At 37.6% G+C, this 20,874-nt stretch overlaps 1 protein-coding gene across 12 annotated transcripts in view; it reads left to right on the top strand.

The window, feature by feature from the left end:
• Window positions 1–20,874, top strand: part of SLC9A9 (solute carrier family 9 member A9) — a 236,140-nt gene that overhangs the window by 28,690 nt on the left and 186,576 nt on the right. For all 12 annotated transcript variants that reach the window (XR_013955266.1, XR_013955267.1, XM_080605349.1 and 9 more), the window contains one exon: window positions 18,345–18,460. Coding sequence is in view for 10 of the 12 variants with exons in the window: in XM_080605349.1 (XP_080461475.1) it covers window positions 18,345–18,460 (116 nt within the window). In the remaining 2 variants the exon portion in view is untranslated. The remainder of the gene's footprint in view (window positions 1–18,344; window positions 18,461–20,874) is intronic.

Below are 20,874 nucleotides of genomic sequence, written 5' to 3'. Positions count from 1 at the left end.
GTCACATCCCAACTGCAATCAGCCGAAGTGTTAGCAAGGGAAGTGGCAAACAGAATGTACCAAAGTTATACTTACAGCTCCCTTTCTGGGTTTGTTCTGGGAGCTGAGAACATCCCAGAACCAAGCTCCTGTAAGATTTCAGGAATTAGAAGGATACTGGAAGACAACGCTACTCACTGTGTTAGTTCTGTGCCACGGCAAACATAGTTTGCTTCAAACAAGGTTTTAACTGGATTAAATGACTGCTGCTTGAACAGGATATGGACAGCAGGGGGTGGCAAAGTGCAGTTCATACATGAACTCGGGAAACTGGTCGGAACTGGTGATCGCCCCGTTCCCAACCCACGCAGCTTCAAGAGACTGAGTGGATATTTAACATTCATTTCCAGTCTTGAGCCTTCTTCGTCTATCATATGGGATCAAGATTTATTCCCTGTTCTCTTGTTGCTAGTGCTATTTCTGCAGGCAGCTCTGCTGTGTTCTTCTGTCTTGTCTCTCATATTCTTTTACCATATATTCAGTTACTAGAAAAAATATCATCATCATTATTTCTTTCTGCAGCCCAAACTTCTGTTGACTTCAGTAGGTGTTTGACGTGTTTGACAAGAAAAAGTAATTCTGTAAGGTCTCTAACCCTTTCAGTGTTCCATAACATAGACCAATGATTACACTACAGGAGAAATTGTTATTGTGGGGAAAAAAAAAAAAAAAAAAAGTGTGTGCCTGTGTATAAAACACTGGAATGTAATATTAAGAAAAAAAAAAAAAAACATAATTCAGCATAGCAAGAACTCCAAACTGAAGGAAGTAGAGATGTTATGGCCACTTCTTAAAGTTTTGTTAATAAATTCCAAAAATACTTGTTAACTTAATTACTTGGAGCTATACCAACAGGCAACCTAAAACAGCTAATGTTTCCTTATTTCTGAAGCACTTCTTATTTTTGTGAATAGTCTTCAAAAAAATCTGCACATCTGTGGATATCCTGCCTGATTTAGGAAAGATTTCTCTAATGTGATGTGAGCAGTATTTTGTGAGCTGTGGTTCAGCCTATGGTACACACTGCTACTGGCAAGCATTTTGAGTAATTGATTGTCCATATGAGATTTATGGGGAAAAAAGGGGGGGGGGGGTGATTTTTGCAACTTTAAGTTTTCAATGAAGTCTAAACAGATGCTCCTTAAAACTGTGTTTGTGTGTTAAACATATTTGGCTACAGCTGCTGCATAATAATATCAAGAACAAAAGTTACCACAGCTCACAGTAGGCAATGCTCAGTGATGTAGTATCAGCGTCCTCCAAGAAGGGAATGTTCTTCAGTCTGGCTTATTTAGGAATATAATCTTCTTTCTCTGATCTTTGAAGTCATGAAATGAACATGGAGGCAGAGAAATTAGAGCAAGAAAAGAGCTATTAGACCATACAGCTCATTATTCCATCCCTAAAAGGCTACTCTGCAGTACATTCATGGGTGCTTTGTCCAGTACACATAAAAACCTGGGAGCATGGAAATAATGAAGGAACAATCCTAGTGTGCAGAAATGTCAGTTCTTTTCTCTCTGCTTTGATCCAGCTATACGATGAAGCAAAGCAGTAATTGCTGCTATTACAGAGAACAAATCTATTTGCATTTCTACAGCTCTGCAGCTCTAGCTGTGAATGTCTAATCAGTCCTATTGCTGGAAAAATATTTTCCAGTCTCTTGTCAAATCTCTTGTCTGATTGCAGTGCATTACCACGTAGCCGCTTTACTCCACCCATGTCCTGGCCCACATCAGTGGAGGGCTGTGGTGTGAATTTCTGAAGCCAATGCTGACGTGTATGAAACTGTATTTCATACAGCAGTGTCAGTGGTTCAGTAAATACTCTGTTCACCTTTAATAGAATACCACCCAGCATAGCCTGCAAGGGTAACTGTGCTTCTAGAAGAACTGTAAAACTTCTTGATGTCCTGAATAATGCATGTATACAAATCCCATCACACACTCTTGCACGAATAGTGACATTTGCCCCAGTGTCCTTACCAGCTTAAGCTATAATAATTACACTGCATATTTCTCACCCAGGCTTCCCCTGCAGTTTTGATTGCAGGCTGTATTTCTCATTCCCTGTTCTACATGCTGTGTTCTGATGCAAATGTACCTGCACAGTGTGACTGACACATACTTATAAATTTAACCTGAATATGAGTAAGTTGTACCTGCTCTTCTCCCAGTCAGTAGTGTTTTTCTGCCTTCAGCCTGGGAACTTACAGTCAGTTTAAGCTTAGCACACAGTTCTCAGATCTGGTACAGCATTTTTGTCTCCCTCACCCAGCACATAAGTGCTGTAATCTGGCCAGGTTAAAGATCCCCATGGGAAAAGGAGGTAGCTGAAGCAGCACAGAACTGGCATGCTGTCAGACTGCTCATGTGAGCAATGGGCATGGTAGAGGTGAGGACAGATCATTTGTTACACCAAGGTCACAGCTCTACTTGCTCCTTTATAGCACTTGGTTCAAGTGCAGAAGCCGTGATATGCCAGGTAAAGGGAAAATGTCATTCAGTCAGTCATCATAGACATGTTGGGGAGGGGAGGTATTTGCAATGAAATAAACAGAATAAACAGTTTGTTCTTACAGGGGAAGTTGAGTTTACTTTCCTCTGTTTTATTATAAATTTATGCTACTAAACACTGAAATGCAAATGTTTGTATGATTAATCTGACAGAATTCTTCTTGCCTAGAAAAGACAAGGGGACTCTTTCTCTGAGCTCTCTAAATACTCAAAGATCAATAGAATATACCAAACTCCTGTTGAGGGAGGTGTCTGGGACTGGCAATCATGCCCAGTGAATAGCAGTGTACATCCCAATTTGCTCATGAGTTTACTCTGCAATTGCACCCTATGGACAGGAGTCAGCTTCTAGCGATACTCAATCTGAACAAGTGAAGAAAAGGAGACACAGTTGGTTTTTAGTGTTATTTTCAGCTAGATTAGAGCAAATCCCATATGCCTGCCTTATTCATGTCTGTAATCTCATTTAACTTGATAAGTATTTCACATGAGTTATGCAAAAATTATTTGTCCCCTGGTTTGATGTCTTTACATACACACTTAAGATATTATCTCCAATGTGATCCACTATGACTGTTAGAGCTGTTCCAAAGTCAAAGTATTTTATACAAATATCTTGATCTTTTCTCATAAAACCCATTTATTCTTCATATGTTTACAAAGTACTTTTTCCATGTGAAAGCATCCAATACCTCACAACTGCATTTCCATTTAATCAATTTAATTATCATTCATTTGACTCACCCAGGAAATATTTAAGGCAATTTTCTACTTAATCATTCCTACTAAAAGCTACAGGAATAGTCTTAGGTTTTAAAGATTGTCAGACCTTATCCTGTAGAATGGTATATTTTATTTCTTAGTTAAACAAGACACACAACCATTATGAAGACCCTACAATGGAAATAGCGTGTCCCGTAACTGGGCAAGCCTTGGAGTTTAGAAAAGTGTCCTTCATGAAATGCATCCAGTCAATTTTTCCTCAAGATGTTACTTGCACAAACCAGTCACGAATTCTGTGGTAAAACTGTCTTTTATACAGCTGACTCTTGTGCCAGTGTAAGTCTTCTTAAACAGATCCTAGTGACAGTAAAATACAGAATGATTCTTTAGGAGGTTGTTCTGCCTTCAGGGGAAAGGAAATGAAAAACTGGAGAGGGATTGAAGTAGATCCTGACACATCTGTAGATTTATTCTGGTGGTTCAATCATATATCCTACAAACTAAAAGGAATAGGCAATAACTTCCACTTGCTGCCATCTACTAGCAATAACCAAATTTCCTGGCAATTCCTAATCTGTAACTGGACAAGACTAGTGTCTGCAAAGCACTGACTTTCACTAGAAATATTAATCAAGTACTCGAGAACATGTGCTCTTCCATGGGAAGCTTGGACAGGACTTATTTATGGACTTCACTTATTCTTGGTTGTTAATTAGTGAGGAGCATGAGTACAGGATAGCGCCACAGAACATACTTCCCTCTGCTGTGTGATTGCAGTTGGAGTAGTATGAACTCAAAATACTAATAAAAAAAATAATAATAATTTCTGCATAGCTCTCTTTGCAAGACTAAAACTGGCAAGGCAGAAGTTTGCAGATCACTCTTGTATAGTCTAGATCTGACAAAAAGCAGTGTGCACTCTGAATATCTAGTACATTCTTGGCAGTGTGGATAAGGTTTTCATTTCCATTGACAGTACCTTGCACTTGTCAATTCCTTTGAAACATATTTAAAAGCAGAGGATTACAGAATGACTTCTCTAATCCCAACCCTCACACTCTTCACTAAGTGCAGTTGCCTAATGTGCAATATGTTTGGTCATTATTAGCATTTGCCCCAGAAGATTTTCTGTCAAAGTGCTGGAGCAACATAGTATTAAGTACTCTTGAGGATGAAGGTGGATAATTTTTGCAAGAAATCTGGTGGAAGTTCTTGGGACCTTCTTCCTTCTGGCTAGTCACTGGCATAAACCATTCCTTGTGGCTACCTGAGGAGCAGGGACCGGAATGGACTGTGAATCGGGAAGCAAAAGTCCTTATTTCCTTCCTGTTACCTGATATCCACTCTTTCCCCATTCCTGTGCTCCTCAGATATGGTAGCTAACTGAGGTATCTTTGACACAGGGGTTTTCTGGCATCAGAGAGGAAAAAGTCAAAACTGCAGGACAACATTATTATTATCATAATAAGCCATAATTAAAGAACTATTTTAACAGATCTTTATTTGATGGATTTTTTTGTATAAAAACAACAAAACTACAACAAAGAAAGAGCTATGTTTCATGAAGCAGAACCGACAACGCTGAAAGATCTGATTAAAATATTGGTGAACCCACTGAACATTGTAATCTTTATGATACAGTAATATAATCAGGTTGGGGAAGATGCAACTCTCATAAAACCGCAGATTCATAACTGCAGATTCAGTCCACTTCTAGGGCACTGATACTAGTCACATTTATTTTTATTACAACTTCAGAAGCCGCAAACCTATTAAATATGAGTGTTTTTAAAATAAAAAGACAGTAGCATAACAGTAAGCTTCTTTGGGACTCTGCTGCTATGTTTAGTGTATTAAAACAATATTTCTATCCACTGTACTAATTAAGGATGACAGTGTAAGCAGGAGATAACCTGTTAGCCACAAGTTACAGCGTTCTGAAGCTCATTGCTTGCTGACTCATTCTGAATCATATCAGGCCAAATACTTTCACCCTCAGAAATTATTTACTGGCATAAAAGGTTCCTATTTCCACCCTAGTTTCTTGTCACTTTAGACATGTCTGGCTGTCCATTGTTCAGTTAACATATTTTCTTTCAAAAAAAATAAATAAAAACCAGTTTGCAGTTGACCAGTGTACATCATTGTACATTAATACTCTCATGTCCCTGGAAATAGGACCTAGCCTGTACACATGAAATCTTGCCATTCTCCTCCTTCCTTGTTTGCTATAGAAAGGATGCTGGTTTAGCCACCAGGGATAAGTAATCTTCCGTTGAAATTTTATCTGTCAAAATCTTGTATCGTCTATTCCAGACAAAAGGGGGCTGATTCATATGTGGAAAGCTGTAGGTACAGAAAAGGCCAAGAGCATGACACATGACATGGGCACAGAGAAGCCAGCGTAACACTAAGCACCAATTTAAAATGTAACATCTTGGAGCAAGGACCAGTACCTAGTCTAAATGAAGTATTAATGTAAGAATATGGCCACTACCTAAATAAGTTTTTTTTTTTTATCCTCTCTAAGATTTCAGTTTTTCATTCTGCTTAAAAAATAAAACAAGAATTAAGATGTTTGTTAAAGGATGGGCTTTTTTTTCCTGCCTACACATTTACAGAGATTCTCAGACTTTCAGGCATCTAATATTTGGATTTCAATTATTAGGAAATAAAATCTGAACCATATACCAAGAGGGTAACCACATCCCAGCTTGGAAATGTGAAACTCAGAGTTGATGTTGATGTGTCCCTTCTCTCTGTGGGATATTGAACCAAGCACATGTAGATAGATACCTGAAAACTCTCAAGCCTCAGCAAGGTCCCTGTCTGTGCTTAAAATATTCAACAGTTCTATCAAAAATATTTTATGTTTGAAAATTGCACTGTAAATTAAATGTCCATCTAGGATACCTGACAACCTCCACTTTAAGTATGGGTATGAGTTCTTCTTTTCTTTGTTCTTGAGCACTTTTATCACTATTTGCCTGAGCTAAACCAATAAAAATGCTAAAATGGTTTCCAACATTTCTTTATAGTTCATTTTATGCCCTATTTTACAGCAGATTATTCTCTAATCTAATTTACATTATTTTGAAATCACAAACTGATCGTAATTATCTTTTGATGATAATACAAATTCATTTAAAGGGAACATCAGGTGCCCCAGTGAAAACCTGTTGTAACAGGTCCTCGCAAACATAAGATCATAGGTTTTCTGTGTGTTGTTGGAAAATATTAAATGAAATGATTTTCATGTTTTAAATGTAGTGTTTAGTATTTACACAATGTTGGGTTTGTTTGGTTTTTTTAAACGTGGGGCAAAAACATTGCTGTTTCAGAATCTTTTTCTTTTTTTTTTATTCTGAAATTTAGAGAACAGCTGAGATACTCATTAATTAATTCAGAGTGAATAATAGCCAGAAACATGCTGTCTTCCACACAGCTTGATAGCAGGTTACTATCTAGCAATTTTTCAATACTTGAAGAGAAAGTTCAAAACATTGTTGATTCTCACTTTCTTAACTCAAAATACTGCTTCATCGGAATTTCTGCTGAATCGGGCTTTTTAATTCCTTTTAATCATTGAGGTCTATGAGGTTTGAAGATTTCTCTTCAGTCTTTCATACTAACATTCTTAACTGTCTTGAAACCTGGTTTTGAAAGTAGGATTTTGCTGTTATGTGGAGTTCTGAAGAAATTTCCAATAAAATTTTTTTGACACAGGGAATGTTCTTGAGGTAAAAAAAAAGAAAAGACAAAATGATCCTCATTTCATCCCTCTGTCAATATAATAATGAGTTGATACTCAGTGATAGTAAAGATTAGCATTTTTGAAGCTGAGCAAAGGTGAAGGAAACATATAAACTTTTGTTCTTGGTCTGTAGCTAATCTGTGATGCTTACTGCTATCAGACTGTGTTAAAGTCATGGATTTAGCAGAATCATTAATAAAATCAGACATTTATATTGATAATGAGATGGGATTAGGTCTTCACATTTCAGAATACAAAGCACCCATTCATCTAAGGAGTAGAAAGGAACTTCTCTTATAGAAAGCAATTTTGTTTGTCTGCAACAGGTTTTTCTGAACTTAGGAAAACTTTTCAATGTTTTGACTAAGCTAAATTCTTCAGGATATCAATACCTTCTAGGTATAGAAAGAATCTTGCATTTTATGATGGCGATAATAATGATTGATAATCATTGGAATAACTGCTTGGTGAACTGAATCAGTGCTGACCAAATGAATTAGCCAATTCATTAGTGAATCTCATTTACCCAACATCCTGACTTTCTGTTTTAGTTCATTATGTGAAAACAGTTGAGTAGTCTGAGAACTGAGAATTATTGACTTGAAATTATCATGTTTTCAACTCCTGTTGATAATACAGGAGTATCAAAAAAAAAAAATCTAAATCAAATTTTTATTATCCCTTCTGCAAACTAGGTATTTTCAGTCCTTCTGTTTTCATATGGAAGTCTCTTAGTGTTGCTAATATTTTTCCCAGAATTCTGCCAGCACTTGTATAACATCTGTTAATGGATTTCTAAAATAATTTACCATTATCATGTCTGGAAAATCATACATCTCATTTTTTATTTATTTATTTTTTTTTAACTGTCATTATTATATCTGTCTCAAAATATGTGTGTAATATTGTCAATTATCCAGTATTTATTGGAGGTTCTCTCAACAAATAATATGGAGCTAAGTAAATCTTGATGTAATGTTTAAATCTTTGTAGTGCAATAAAATATTCAGAGGCAGTATGTTTTGGACACAGTACAGTTGACAATGTTTCATGGCTCATTTGCCCAAGTAATTACGAGATTGTAGTCATCACTCAAAGATCAAGTGCAGCTTTTTCATTGCAAAGACACTCAGTTTTTTATCTATATAATGCATAATGGCTGTGATTTAAATGGAGCTCAGGAACACAGGAATCCTGGAGTTGTGATACACTCATAACAGGAATATTTAAAAAGCATTAAATAATATTGTGCAGTTGTAAACTGAGGTGGATTGGTTGGTATGTCTTTAATGCAAAATGTTGTGAAACTGTAGTACAGAAAGGACTATTTGAAATCCAATCTGAAAAAGAGTGTTTTGTTTTGTTTTAGTATAACAACCTGAAATCCCATTTATTGACAGTTTGCAGCTATGTTTAGTGACCTCAGTTGACTTTTCAGCTCACACAACTACACCCCTCACTTGGAAATCAATGCAAAGAATGAGTTAATAGATCATAAAGTCAAAATATTGGCAACATATGGTACTATTGCATCATTCTTCTATAAGGGGAAAAAAAAAAAGTTGTGGTGGTTTCCTAGTTAATTCTTAGACAGATTAATAGACAGACCATGACATAACCAAACAATAGTATATCAACTGATTTACATGTGGTGAAATATACTTGAGGACAGCATTCAGTTGGGGCAGAATGAGATGAATGTGACTTACTTTGACTTACTTTTGCCACATTGTTAGCATTACTTAGGAAAATCTACAATTGCACCTTTAAATTTTGAACCTGAGCAAAATACATCTTAGTATCACAATAGACATTTTCCATGGTCAAAAACATTACAGGAGACTAACCAAAATACCGAAATGTAGCAAGTCTTTACTTTTTTGAGCAAGACTCCATAGGAGGGTTCTTTTAAACAAAGGCTCAGACATTCAGGTTTTCTGACCACTCACACATTCTGCATAGTCTCATTCAGGCCGTACCTAAAGCATCAAACACAAGTATGGTTGGGCTTTTCCTAAAGACAAAGGAAGCTTTGACTACTTTAGCCTACTCAGGCATAACAGCCTTGTGACTGGGTACAGACACAGTACCCACGGTAACCTCTGAGCTGCCCTCCTGCATGTAGACACCTTGCTGAAGCCCATGCTTGGATGTGATTGCATGTGTTTCAGGTGATCTCTCCTAGTTTTAGCATAAGTAAGGACAGTCCCTCTTTGGTCCTGTACTAATAAAGGGTGGTATAACACCTAAGATAAATATTTTGAATAATATGAATAATTTGAGTTTGAACTTTCTGTTACCAGTCATCCCCAAATTTATTCATATAATGAATGAGCTGCATTTTTTCATCCACATTCATTATCTGTTTGCCTGCCTATTTGAATAACTCCGAAGAGGCATTACTTTCCCAAAAGTCCAAGACGATAGGAATACCTAATGAGCTAAGATACCATGGTTACTGAATGCAACCTTTCTTACTCCCACCCACATACATCATCCTACCTCTGAGGTGTGTGTTTCTCTCCATTAGGCCTCCCCATCAAAACTTCTGAGTTAAGAGGGGAAACAGGAGATAATCTCTAACTAGTAAAAAAAATCACGCACATTGGAAAATGTTAAGCAAAAGCTCTTCTTACATCAGCTGATGTCCTGCTGGGGCAAAGCTGTGCTCATCTGAACAGTTGCTGTCAGGTCCATAGATACAAAATTATTTATATAGCAGTACTGATACTCAGCTGTTGAACAGTCATTGTACCTCAGGTAAACACATATGACATGTAAAGCCCATTTCTCTTCTGTTTTTCCATTTATTTGTATAACCAAAGGGGTTTTCTACGTGTGAAATTTACGCAGAACAGTTTAATATCAATTTATTATTGGTGCACTGTTACCTGAAACACTTCACTGAGGTCTTCTCTTGCTTTGATTAGTTACCAAGTGATTTACTGAAGAAAAACTCACGATAATAACCTTTCTAGTGACAAAACTGATTTAGAAGATGACAAAAAGAATATACTAGCACATACAGCACTTTGAGATAATGAATCATTGTAGCAAAAACAATGATGTGAAACATTCCACTATACAGAAGTTATAGGAATATATTGGTGTGGTAGAAATAGAAAGCTTCTGAGCTTTCTAAAAGGAAATGAGTATAAAGGAATGAGTATTTCATTTTCATCACTACTATTTATGGCTTGCAGCATACATTTTAAATTCTGACTAGTGGCTCTTTTTATTAGTGTTGTGATATCAATCAGTCAACCACTATATTACTTCATACATGAGCAAGAATAACATCTTTCTTCTCCTTTGCCTATTGTTGATTTATTAATATTGCTATTCCTTGTGAAAAGAAAGAAATGCAACTCCTCATATTTTTTTTTTTCATTTTTTAGCATGATTACAATCTATAGCTATGTATGTTCAACTGACTTCAGGCTACAAGATAACCATGTCTAGCATGCCTAGATAGAGTAAGATTCTTTGGAGAGTTAAAATATGAGATGAAAAATTCTCTGCAGATTAGAAAATCTATTTGGCTAGAAATCTTTAAATTGCAGGTCCCATTCATACATAGCACAACTGCACACCCACTTTCAATGTGGAATTACGTTTTTTTAAACCTTTAACACAGTGAAGACTTGAAGCAGTGAGATTCAGCAGTGATGTTGCACTGAATAAAAAAACTGAAGAAAATACTACTTCTGATAAAGTTATCATGCAGATGCGGCTGCCTGTATTGAGGATATGGTATGTATATTGTACATCTTCATTTAGCAGTTTCTGTTACATTCTAATTATGTTGCCTACAGATTTAAATTGAGAGTAGAGTCTTGTGGAACTGATAGGTTTTCCCTTTAGCTTGCATATGAAGATGCAGTTACTTACTAAAGAAGAAGCGTCCTGTAAACCGACCTGCCAATATGTATTTATTGCCCTATTTTTTTCACTTTGTTGTAATGCAGAGGGCCAGGTACTGTGATGCTACGTTATGCAAGCTGAGGATTTGGCCAGGACTTTTTAGTAATCAAGGCTCAACACAAGTTTTCTTTTCTGACTACACCGTTCAGGCTCATTTTTACCATGAGAGATTTGCAGGATTTATTTCAACTTGTATTTCTCTCACCTCATATGTGCCTAAGCTACCTAACACAAACACAGAATAATCTATACATTTGTGTAGTAGGCCAGGTCAGAGCCCAGAGACAGCACTGCTTCTTGGAGTCAGTCTCTGGAAATATGAGTGAGCATAATACCAATTTTCTTTTGTATTGGTTATGTTCTATAAATCATCTGCTGCATTGATGGGACAGTGTTGGGTAGTTTCTGTTGCTTTTTTTTCCTTTTTTCTTCATTTCAACCCTTATGATTCTGCTGTTTCGCCCTCTTGTTCTATATGCATTTGAGACTAGTAAAGGTGGACCATTTTTAGCCACAATATCAACAGCTGTTTGACAGTGATTCTACAAAAAGTTTTCTTCTGAACCAGCAAGCATCACTTTTGTGCTTTTTAAGCGAAGACAAAAACTTTAGGTGGAAGCAATTTATTTCCTTTTTGAAGGTCAAAAAGCACAAAACTAGGAGATGTGGTAGGGTTCTTCTGTTGTCTGTGGCAACCTCTGCCTGTCATTGTCACCTTTTCCCCTACTTTGTTCACTGTTCATGAATATATAGCCCTCTCAACAGTTCTTTGGGACATCCTGTGGTATTGCGTTCCCAGAAATGCTACTATCTTGGGTTGCTGTTTGCCAGCTGTGTTTAGGTATAGTATAGCCTTTTGTTAGCTTTTTAGATATCGGGTATGTCTCTTATGTAGCCTTTCTTGTCCAGCCATGTAGCTAAAATTCTTGCCAGGCTCTCATTTCCTGTCTTGATGATTCCAGTGTCTTTTTCCTCATGCCTTGCCTCATGTAGCCTGACCCCATTTGTGGCTATTCACAATGTTTCTGTTAAAATTGTTTTCCCAGCCCCTTGACAGCTTCTCCTTGAATCTTTCCTACAGCTTCCCCATTCTATTCCACATCAAACAGACCCTGCTTGTCTCCACTGTAAAACTACAAATTATTTCTCTTCTACTAGCTGTGTGTTGGATAGTGTTTCACTGTTAGAATTTTCTGACAAGAGCTTCCCAAAAAAAAACCAAAGCAATTTCGGTATCTCTTCACAACACTTCTTAAAACCAGCTGTTGCTAAAGGAAACTCTTGTGAAAAACAGGCTTCTGTTCAGCTGCATCTACAGCTTTTCCTGAGCATTGAAATAGTTTCTTGTGTAGTCGTTACTCTAAAGTCTTTAGGAGAGGGCTCTTTTTCTTACTTTACATTTAAACAGCAGCTGGTTCAAAGATGTCCCAACCCCAGACTAGCCTTCCTAGAGAGCAGCTTTATAAATAAATCCTTTGGAAACTTTCAGCAGTACCCAGATAGCAATGTGCTCTCTGAATCCTTGAATTCTTGAAGGCACAGCAATAAAAGGTTAGTAGCAGCAGTAGTTACAGTGGTAGTTAAATACCTACACCTTTTAAATACAGATATTTGGCCCTCACTATCCATGAGGAAATGGTTGTCAACCTGCTACAACACTTGGATGTACGCAAGTCGATGGGGCCGGATGGGATCCACCCGAGGGTACTGAGCGAACTGGCGGAGGAGCTGGCCAAGCAGCTTTCCATCATTTATCGGCAGTCCTGGCTATCAGGGGAGGTCCCAGTCGACTGGCGGCTAGCAAACGTGACGCCCATCTACAAGAAGGGCCAGAGGGTAGACCCGGGGAACTATAGGCCTGTTAGCTTGACCTCAGTGCCAGCGAAGCTCATGGAGCAGATTATCTGTGATAATCTGATTATCTGATGTGTCATCACGTGGCACTTGCAGGGCAACCAGGCGATCAGGCCCAGTCAGCATGGGTTTATGGAAGGTAGGTCCTGCTTGACGAACCTGATCTCCTTCTATGACCAAGTGACGCGCTTGGTGGATGAGGGCAAGGCTGTGGATGTGATCTACCTTGACTTCAGTAAGGCTTTTGACACCGTTTCCCACAACATTCTCCTCAAGAAACTGGCTGCTCATGGCTTGGACTGGCGTACGCTTTGTTGGGTTAAAAACTGGCTGGATGGCTGGGCCCAAAGAGTTGTGGTGAATGGAGCCAAATCCAGTTGGAGGCCGGTTACTAGTGGAGTCCCCCAGGGCTCAGTGCTGGGGCCGGTCCTCTTTAATATCTTTATCGATGACCTGGATGAGGGGATCGAGTGCACCCTCAGTAAGTTTGCAGATGACACCAAGTTAGGCGCGTGTGTCGATCTGCTCAAGGGCAGGAAGGCTCTGCAGGAGGGTCTGGATAGGCTGGACCGATGGGCTGAGGTCAACTGCATGAAGTTCAACAAGGCCAAGTGCCGGGTCCTGCATCTGGGGCGTAACTACCCCAAGCAGCGCTACAGGCTGGGAGATGAGTGGTTGGAAAGCTGCCTGGCAGAGAAGGACCTTGGAGTACTGGTTGATAGGCAGCTGAATATGAGCCAGCAGTGTGCTCAGGTGGCCAAGAAGGCCAACAGCATCCTGGCTTGCATAAGAAGCAGTGTGGCCAGCAGGTCTAGGGAGGTGATTGTGCCCCTGTACTCAGCTCTGGTGAGGCCGCACCTCGAGTACTGTGTTCAGTTTTGGGCCCCTCGCTACAAGAAGGACATGGAGGTGCTCGAGAGAGTCCAGAGAAGGGCAACGAAGCTGGTGAGGGGTCTGGAGAACAAGTCTTACGAGGAGCGGCTGAGGGAGCTGGGGTTGTTTAGCCTGGAGAAGAGGAGGCTCAGGGGAGACCTCATCGCTCTCTATAAGTACCTTAAAGGAGGCTGTAGAGAGGTGGGGGTTGGTCTGTTCTCCCACGTGCCTGGTGACAGGACGAGAGGGAATGGGCTAAAGTTGCGCCAGGGGAGGTTTAGGTTGGATGTTAGGAAGAACTTCTTTACTGAAAGGGTTGTTAGGCATTGGAATGGACTGCCCAGGGAGGTGGTTGATTCACCATCCCTGGAGGTCTTTAAAAGACGTTTAGATGTAGCCCTTAGTGATATGGTTTAGTGTAGGACTTGTTAGTGTTAGGACAGAGGTTGGACTAGATGATCTTGGAGGTCTCTTCCAACCTAGACGATTCTGTGAGTCTGTGATTCTGTGATATTCTTCCCCCTTTATTCACACGAGTTTAAATATGGTCCGACTTCTAAATAAGCAAGGGTGGTCAGATGCTCAGAACCACTGATGCCATGTGGGATTGTTCTAGTTCTTTGGTATTTGTTTACTTAGATATTTTAAAAAAAATTTTTTTTTTTTTGGTCAGTCTGAAGTTTATTTTGTGTTCTATTGAAATTCCATGTGGTCTACTTGTTTATTCATACCAGAAATACTGATAGTAAAAGCTCAGTTTCCCAGAAAACAATTCAAGTCAAATACTTATATGGTGTCTCCTCTACTGTGCAATGACAGTATCGTATGTAGCATTTTTTAGAGATGAGGCACTTTGTATGTGCCAGACTTGCATCATCTGGAAAATTCTGAATTCTCCTGTGTTTCATTACATTACTGTTTTTTCCTTTTTCTGTTAAAGGTGCAAAATACTTGCTCTGGCTTGATGTGCTCCTCCCCATGCTTTCAATAAAAATTACGTTTGTGTAGAAAATGTCAGCTTTTCTACAGCACAGCTAATCTGAGTTTTATTCTCCTATTGTATTCCTTGATTAATATTCCAAATCCCTGACCAAATCAGTTATTCACAAATATTGCTTGCATTAGTGAACTAGCACCAATGAGTCCATCTGACGTCTTCAGTAACTATTTATTACTAATCTGTTTACTTGGCATTTTTTTCTAAAATATAATGTTTCTAATCATCTAGTTTCTGGTCATACATGGAAATTGTTGAATTTGCATATTTATTCATGATAAGAAGCAACCCAAAATAAGTTCCTGCTATGTATTGATTGCACATAGTTCCTTAAATAGCCGTATATTCCTAGATCCAAAACAGACATGGTGAGAGACACTTTTTCACCTAGCAAAATCCACAGCTTCAAGTTACCTAAACAAAGCTGGAGGGGTAGAGCAGAAAAGAAGTAGACATCGAAGTGTAGCCTCACACTCAGACTTCCCTCACACAGGATGAGGACCCAGATCACCAGTTACCACATCACACTTTCACATTCATGCACTTTTCAGCTAACTAATTTAATGAATAATGGCTAATGATAAGCAAGGTGGAGCAGATTTTAGGCATGGGGAAGTTAGAGTCTCTCTTTGGCAAGTTAGTATTTAGGAAAAATGAAGGTGTTTCATTGGGATTCATGTGCTGCTGTCATTGGGGTATGCTTTGCTCCTTGGGTTTCCACTAAGAACAGCTATGTTGTGCAGTACTGTATTGATGTTTAATAGCACTATAGTTAGGAGCTCAAGTATCCAGCTGAGCTCCAACTTTTAAATATACATTGGAAAAGTCACAATTCATTATTAACTATTACTCTAATGAGATTTGTTGTTAACATTTCTCATAGGTAAATTGCTTTATTATTTAAATTTGACTATACTAGACTGTGTCACCTAAATATTCTTGGTCAGTGAATAAATGATAAAGCCAGGCTGGCATTTTTTATTAATAAAAAATAACAAGCTGGAATACACAGTGCTAGAGCCTGATCTCATTTTTAGCACTCAAAATTGCTTTAGTTGTGCTCCATATGAAATCAGATCCTTTTCTCAGTTTCATAGGTTAGAACAAAGAAAAATTCCACCTAAATCACAGGAGTTACTATGCATTTTAATTTAAAATGTAAATTAAAAAAAAAAAAACTAAACACATGACATGCTCAGCTTGTGATATTTCTAAAGAAATACAATCCATTAAAATTGAAATTTTGAATCAGATGTGTGAGTCTATCCTGTGTTATGAAGAATTTATTAAATGATTTTTTCCAAGAGCAAATTCTCAGCTGGTATGAACTGCCATAGTTCCATTAATTTTACAAACATCAGAGAATTTACTCCAGTTCAGAACTGCCCTTTGATTTCCACTTTTCAAAATAGCCTCTAAGATGAACTTTTTTGTGTAGTTTGGAGAGGATGACAAGAAACTGAATTTGGAGATGAGGAGAAAGTGACAATTGAAGATGAAAGAAATTAGTTCTGTTTCAAAGTAATTCTAAGATATTTTAAAGTTATATGAAGTTAAGTAGGCTTTTTTGCATTTTGTGTGGCTGTATCCATTAAGAAATTACTCTCATAAATGATGATTAATGATCACTTTGAATAATGTATTGCCTTCATTAAAAATCTACAGCTTTTGAAGAAAGATAAACCAATGTGTTTGAAAAATTAATTCACAATATGAAATGATTTGTGTACATGTTTTCATATGTGCTCAGTGGTACAAGTACAGGTTCTTGAGGTTTATTTAAGCCAGCAGTTTCTCACACAATCCAAATCCTTGCCTGCACTTAATTGGGTTTATATTCAAAAAATCAGACCTTTGCCACTGTAGCATTATCAAAATGGATTAAATATCTCTCGAATTAAAAAAGAATACTAAGACAAAGAGAAGCTTAACCTCTCAGTGATTAGCATCATTGTTTAGTCCAATCTTCAGTTTTATTTCCCTTTCCTGTGCAGCCAAGAACTGAATAGTATGTGAATGAAGACCAGGCTCCCTAAGTCTCCTACCGTACTAAGCTTTATGGCAAACTTAGACCTCCTATGTCAGTAAAGGACTCCTGACACCTGAATCCAAGCTTGTCCAGTTCATCTACAACTCTGTACTGTACTGTGACAGACATACTGTGAATACTTATTATTGTATAAGAAACAATGCTAAAGTCCAGAATGATTACTCCAGTAGGTATTTAAAGAATTATCAGGACTAAATATGCCAGACAGTCAAATCTTAATTTTAATTATTATTTTAAAGTATTTTAACTGAATCAGAAGAATATCCCTGATCAAAACTGTGAGTAGCTTCAGGCAATTATTTCTAAAAGACACTTATATGTTAACCTCAATTACTGCTGACATTTGAGAAAATTGCAAATCAGCACTGAAGAACTCTTTCCTAAAAACATACATATTTGTGCTGGGGATAAAAAGACTATCTTCATTACAGGGTCTTGAATTGTTGTTGTCTGGGAACAGAGAAAATGTGCGCTCATCACTCAGGAAAACCCACAGATGGATAAATTGTTTTAGTACAATTTGGGATTAACTAGGTAGCTGATGTAAATACATACATATATATTTCCAACTATCACAAATTCTGTGGTGACCTATCTGTTTCCCTCTTAATTTAATTGGTTTAGTGTACTACAGCTAAAATATACAGCTTGGTGAGGTACTGAAAACAATTTGTAATTAACTTTCAGGCTGTTGGTTTTTTTTGTTTGGTTGGTTGGTTTTTTTAGCACTTATCTGTCACTCAGATCTTCTGTATTCATGTGACTTCAGAAACTTCTAAGGAATACAGCTGAGGACAAAACGTAGCTGAATACGTGGATGCATGTTACTCTGTTTAAATAATTTTTTAAAATGTGTAGATAGAAGAGCACAGCTGTTAACTTGTGTGTTGTTTGTGGAAAAGGTATTGAATGGATTTTTTTCACTATTAATTGGATTGGAATTGCATGAATTTTTTTAAAAATCTACTACAGGTTGTAACAGCAAGCAAATTCATTTTTTCAAGATATTTCAAGAATCTTCTTAGAATACACATCCCTGATATTATTACCTAATTATTTAACCAATGATTTTCTGTGAAATTACTGAAGATTTATCAACGCATTTTAAAGTGTGACCTTGTTGCCTCACTGTCATTTTGAGTTGTTCAATGGCTGTCTCATTTAGAGACATCACCTGGAATGTTGAATGCAACTAAAATTTAAAAGCTGATAATAATTTCATTTAGAAATATTAGAACAAGCCACATAGCTGATTGTAGAACTGTCTTTATGTAAAGTTTCTACAATATTAGTCGAATTAGTCTTCTTAAGCTTATATTGTCTTTCCTTCTGAAAAATAAACAGCTTTAAAAAATAAACGGTATTGCCCTCTGACAACAGCAGATGGCAATTATTCAGAAAAGTCTTTGCATTTGGATTATCTATAAAGTTTGACACAATACTTGAATAGTTGAATAGGAAATAGGATTTTTATGACAGCAGTTTATGATCAGTATTCATACAGTATGTTTATTTAAAAGAAGCTGAAGAGAACAAGAAACTGCTTAGTATGGTGAAATATGCATAAGTGTTATATACTGTGTCTTAATGACTGTCTTTTCTTTCCTCTGACAGGTTGATAATGTATGGTTTTGTGAAGGCCATGGTACACATTGGCCAGTTAAAAGCATGGGAATTCCACTTCACTGACTGTTTATTTTTTGGATCACTGATGTCTGCCACAGATCCAGGTAACAATTTAAAATAATGTATTTTTTTCAAAAGTCAGAAGAGTAAATAAAAATATGTCTGTATGTGCCATAAAAATGTTGAGTGTCTGTTCTTGATTTTGATTCTCATAGCTTTAAATGTCTGATATTCTGATTATCATACGTCAAATTGCCTCCAGAGATCCCCTGCGTAAATTTTACCTGTGTTAATCTTACAAACTTTACAAATGAAGTTGCTGAAGAGATTGGAATAATGTTCTCCAGCCCCCGGGACACCTGACTGTTTATTGCTAATATGAGAACTTCTGTAAGCCTTAAACCTTATGGTTAATTAATGTAGACATTCACAGAAACAGAGAAAATCCTGAGTTAGAAGGGACCCACAAGGATCATCGAGCCTGCCACTCTGCTCCCCTCGTGAGGAGGCTGCAGGCTGCCACGAGGCCTCCCCTCAGTCTCGTCTTCTCTGAGCTGAACAAACAAAGTGACTTCAGACACTCCTCATACATCTTCCGCTCTAGACCCTTCACCATCTTTGTTACCCTTCTTCATATGCCCTCTAACATTTCTATATCCTCCTTAATATTGTGGTGCCCAAAACTGCACACAGTACTGGAGGTTGAGGCCACACCTGTGCAGAGTAGATCAGGTCACTTCCCTCAGCCAGCCAGCCATGCCGTGCCCAACGCACCTCAGGCTATGGTTGGCCCTTTTGGCTGCCAGGGCACACTGCTGGCTTAAATTCAATTTGCAATCAACCAGGAGCTGCAGATCCTTTCTCTTGTCCCCCAGCCTGCATGTGTATTCAGGATTGCCACACCCCAGGTACACTTGCTCTTCTTAAATTTCATACAGATGGTGAGTGCCCAGCCCTCTAGTTTGTCAAGATCTTTCTGCAAAGCCTCTCTACCCTTGAGGGAGTCAACAGCACCTCCTAATTTAGTATCATCTACAAACTTACTTAGTATGCATTTGAGTCCTGCATCCAGATCATTTATAAAATGTGTGATCTAACCTAGTTTAAAGATATGGGGAACTAGCTTTCAGATATGGCCATATAAATATAGTTTATAAGGTATCAATTTAGAATTTGAATGCAGTGTTGCATGGTAAATACAATTCTGAAAAGATCGGTACCAATATGTTGACCTGAACTTGCAGATGTGAGGTTTAAAGCCTACAGTTACAGTAAATACCCAAGTGTGGGAGAAACAGATTCAGTGGAATTCAGTCATAAAGTTACAGAATTGTGTATATCTGAAGGGACCTCTGGAGTATTTCCTATCCAACTTAATAATTAAAACAGGGCTAACCTCAAAGTTATTCACAGACTTAGCAAGTTTTTGTTACATTGACTACGTTCACAGTAAGACTATTCTGGTATCAAAATAGTGGTTTTGCATCTATGGAAAAACTGTGAAGGAGGAGGTGAAAAGAGAATTTGTTGATATCCTAACTACAATACCATGTAAAAGACAAAGTGCAAAATATGGAAAGGTACACTGGATTTTTGCAAAATTTTCAGTTGAGTGGTTACAGGAAAGAGAACAAAAAGCATTTCACGATGCACATGACATGCTGTGTTAGTGCTAATACCCCTGACAAGCTTCTCTGAGAAACATATGAATAAGTCTTTCAAATTCTTGGCTATTAAAAGGAGTGATAAAAAGAAACATTGTTCCACAAATTTGTTCCATTCTTTAAATGAAACCTGAATATTCAACAAAAGACTTTGAGAGCTTGTGATTTATCATTCTGATGGCTTAAAAATATGGTGTAAAACAATTTATTTCAACAAAACCTGTTGTTGCAAGATTGCCGTAAAAGCTGCATCAAATTGTTATTCTCAAATTAAGCCAGCATCCAATATGCTGCCACTTATAAAATCCCCCAACTACTTTAATAAGGTTCAGCACATGATCAGAGCCTATCCTCAGAACAAGAGAACAACACAGAAACTAAAAGCACAAATTAAACATAAGAAAAATAATTGCATATGGAATAAAAGGTTGCTTAAAGCTTCCAAGTACATTTCTTGATTGTGCTATGAATAGTTTCGTAGTTGGCTTAGTTTCTTTTCCCATTTTCCATTCCAATACTATTTAGTTACACAAATGAAAATGCTGATTTACAAGGCGATATACACATAAGACAAACACTGTGATTTTGATTACAATAGTGTTAAATCACCACTGAATAATCTGGCAAAGTTGGGGGGGAGGGGGGGTGGGATGGAGAGAACTTCCTCTTTCACTGGAAGGAATAAGAAATGACAAGGATTACTTTACTGCAGTTGTAAAAACTTTTAGTGGGACAAACTGTCATCTATCAATGCTGTTGGTAATTACTCTTCTGCTTATATAGAGTACCTGTGTATGTCCAAGGTTTGTTTGAATGTTCAGTCTTGCTCCTTCTGTTATCTAAGCTGTTAGATG

This window comes from Anser brachyrhynchus, assembly GCF_964034855.1.
Source record: "Anser brachyrhynchus genome assembly, chromosome: 9".
NCBI classification, from domain to species: domain Eukaryota; kingdom Metazoa; phylum Chordata; class Aves; order Anseriformes; family Anatidae; genus Anser; species Anser brachyrhynchus.
This window is presented reverse-complemented; position numbering and strand designations above follow the sequence as displayed.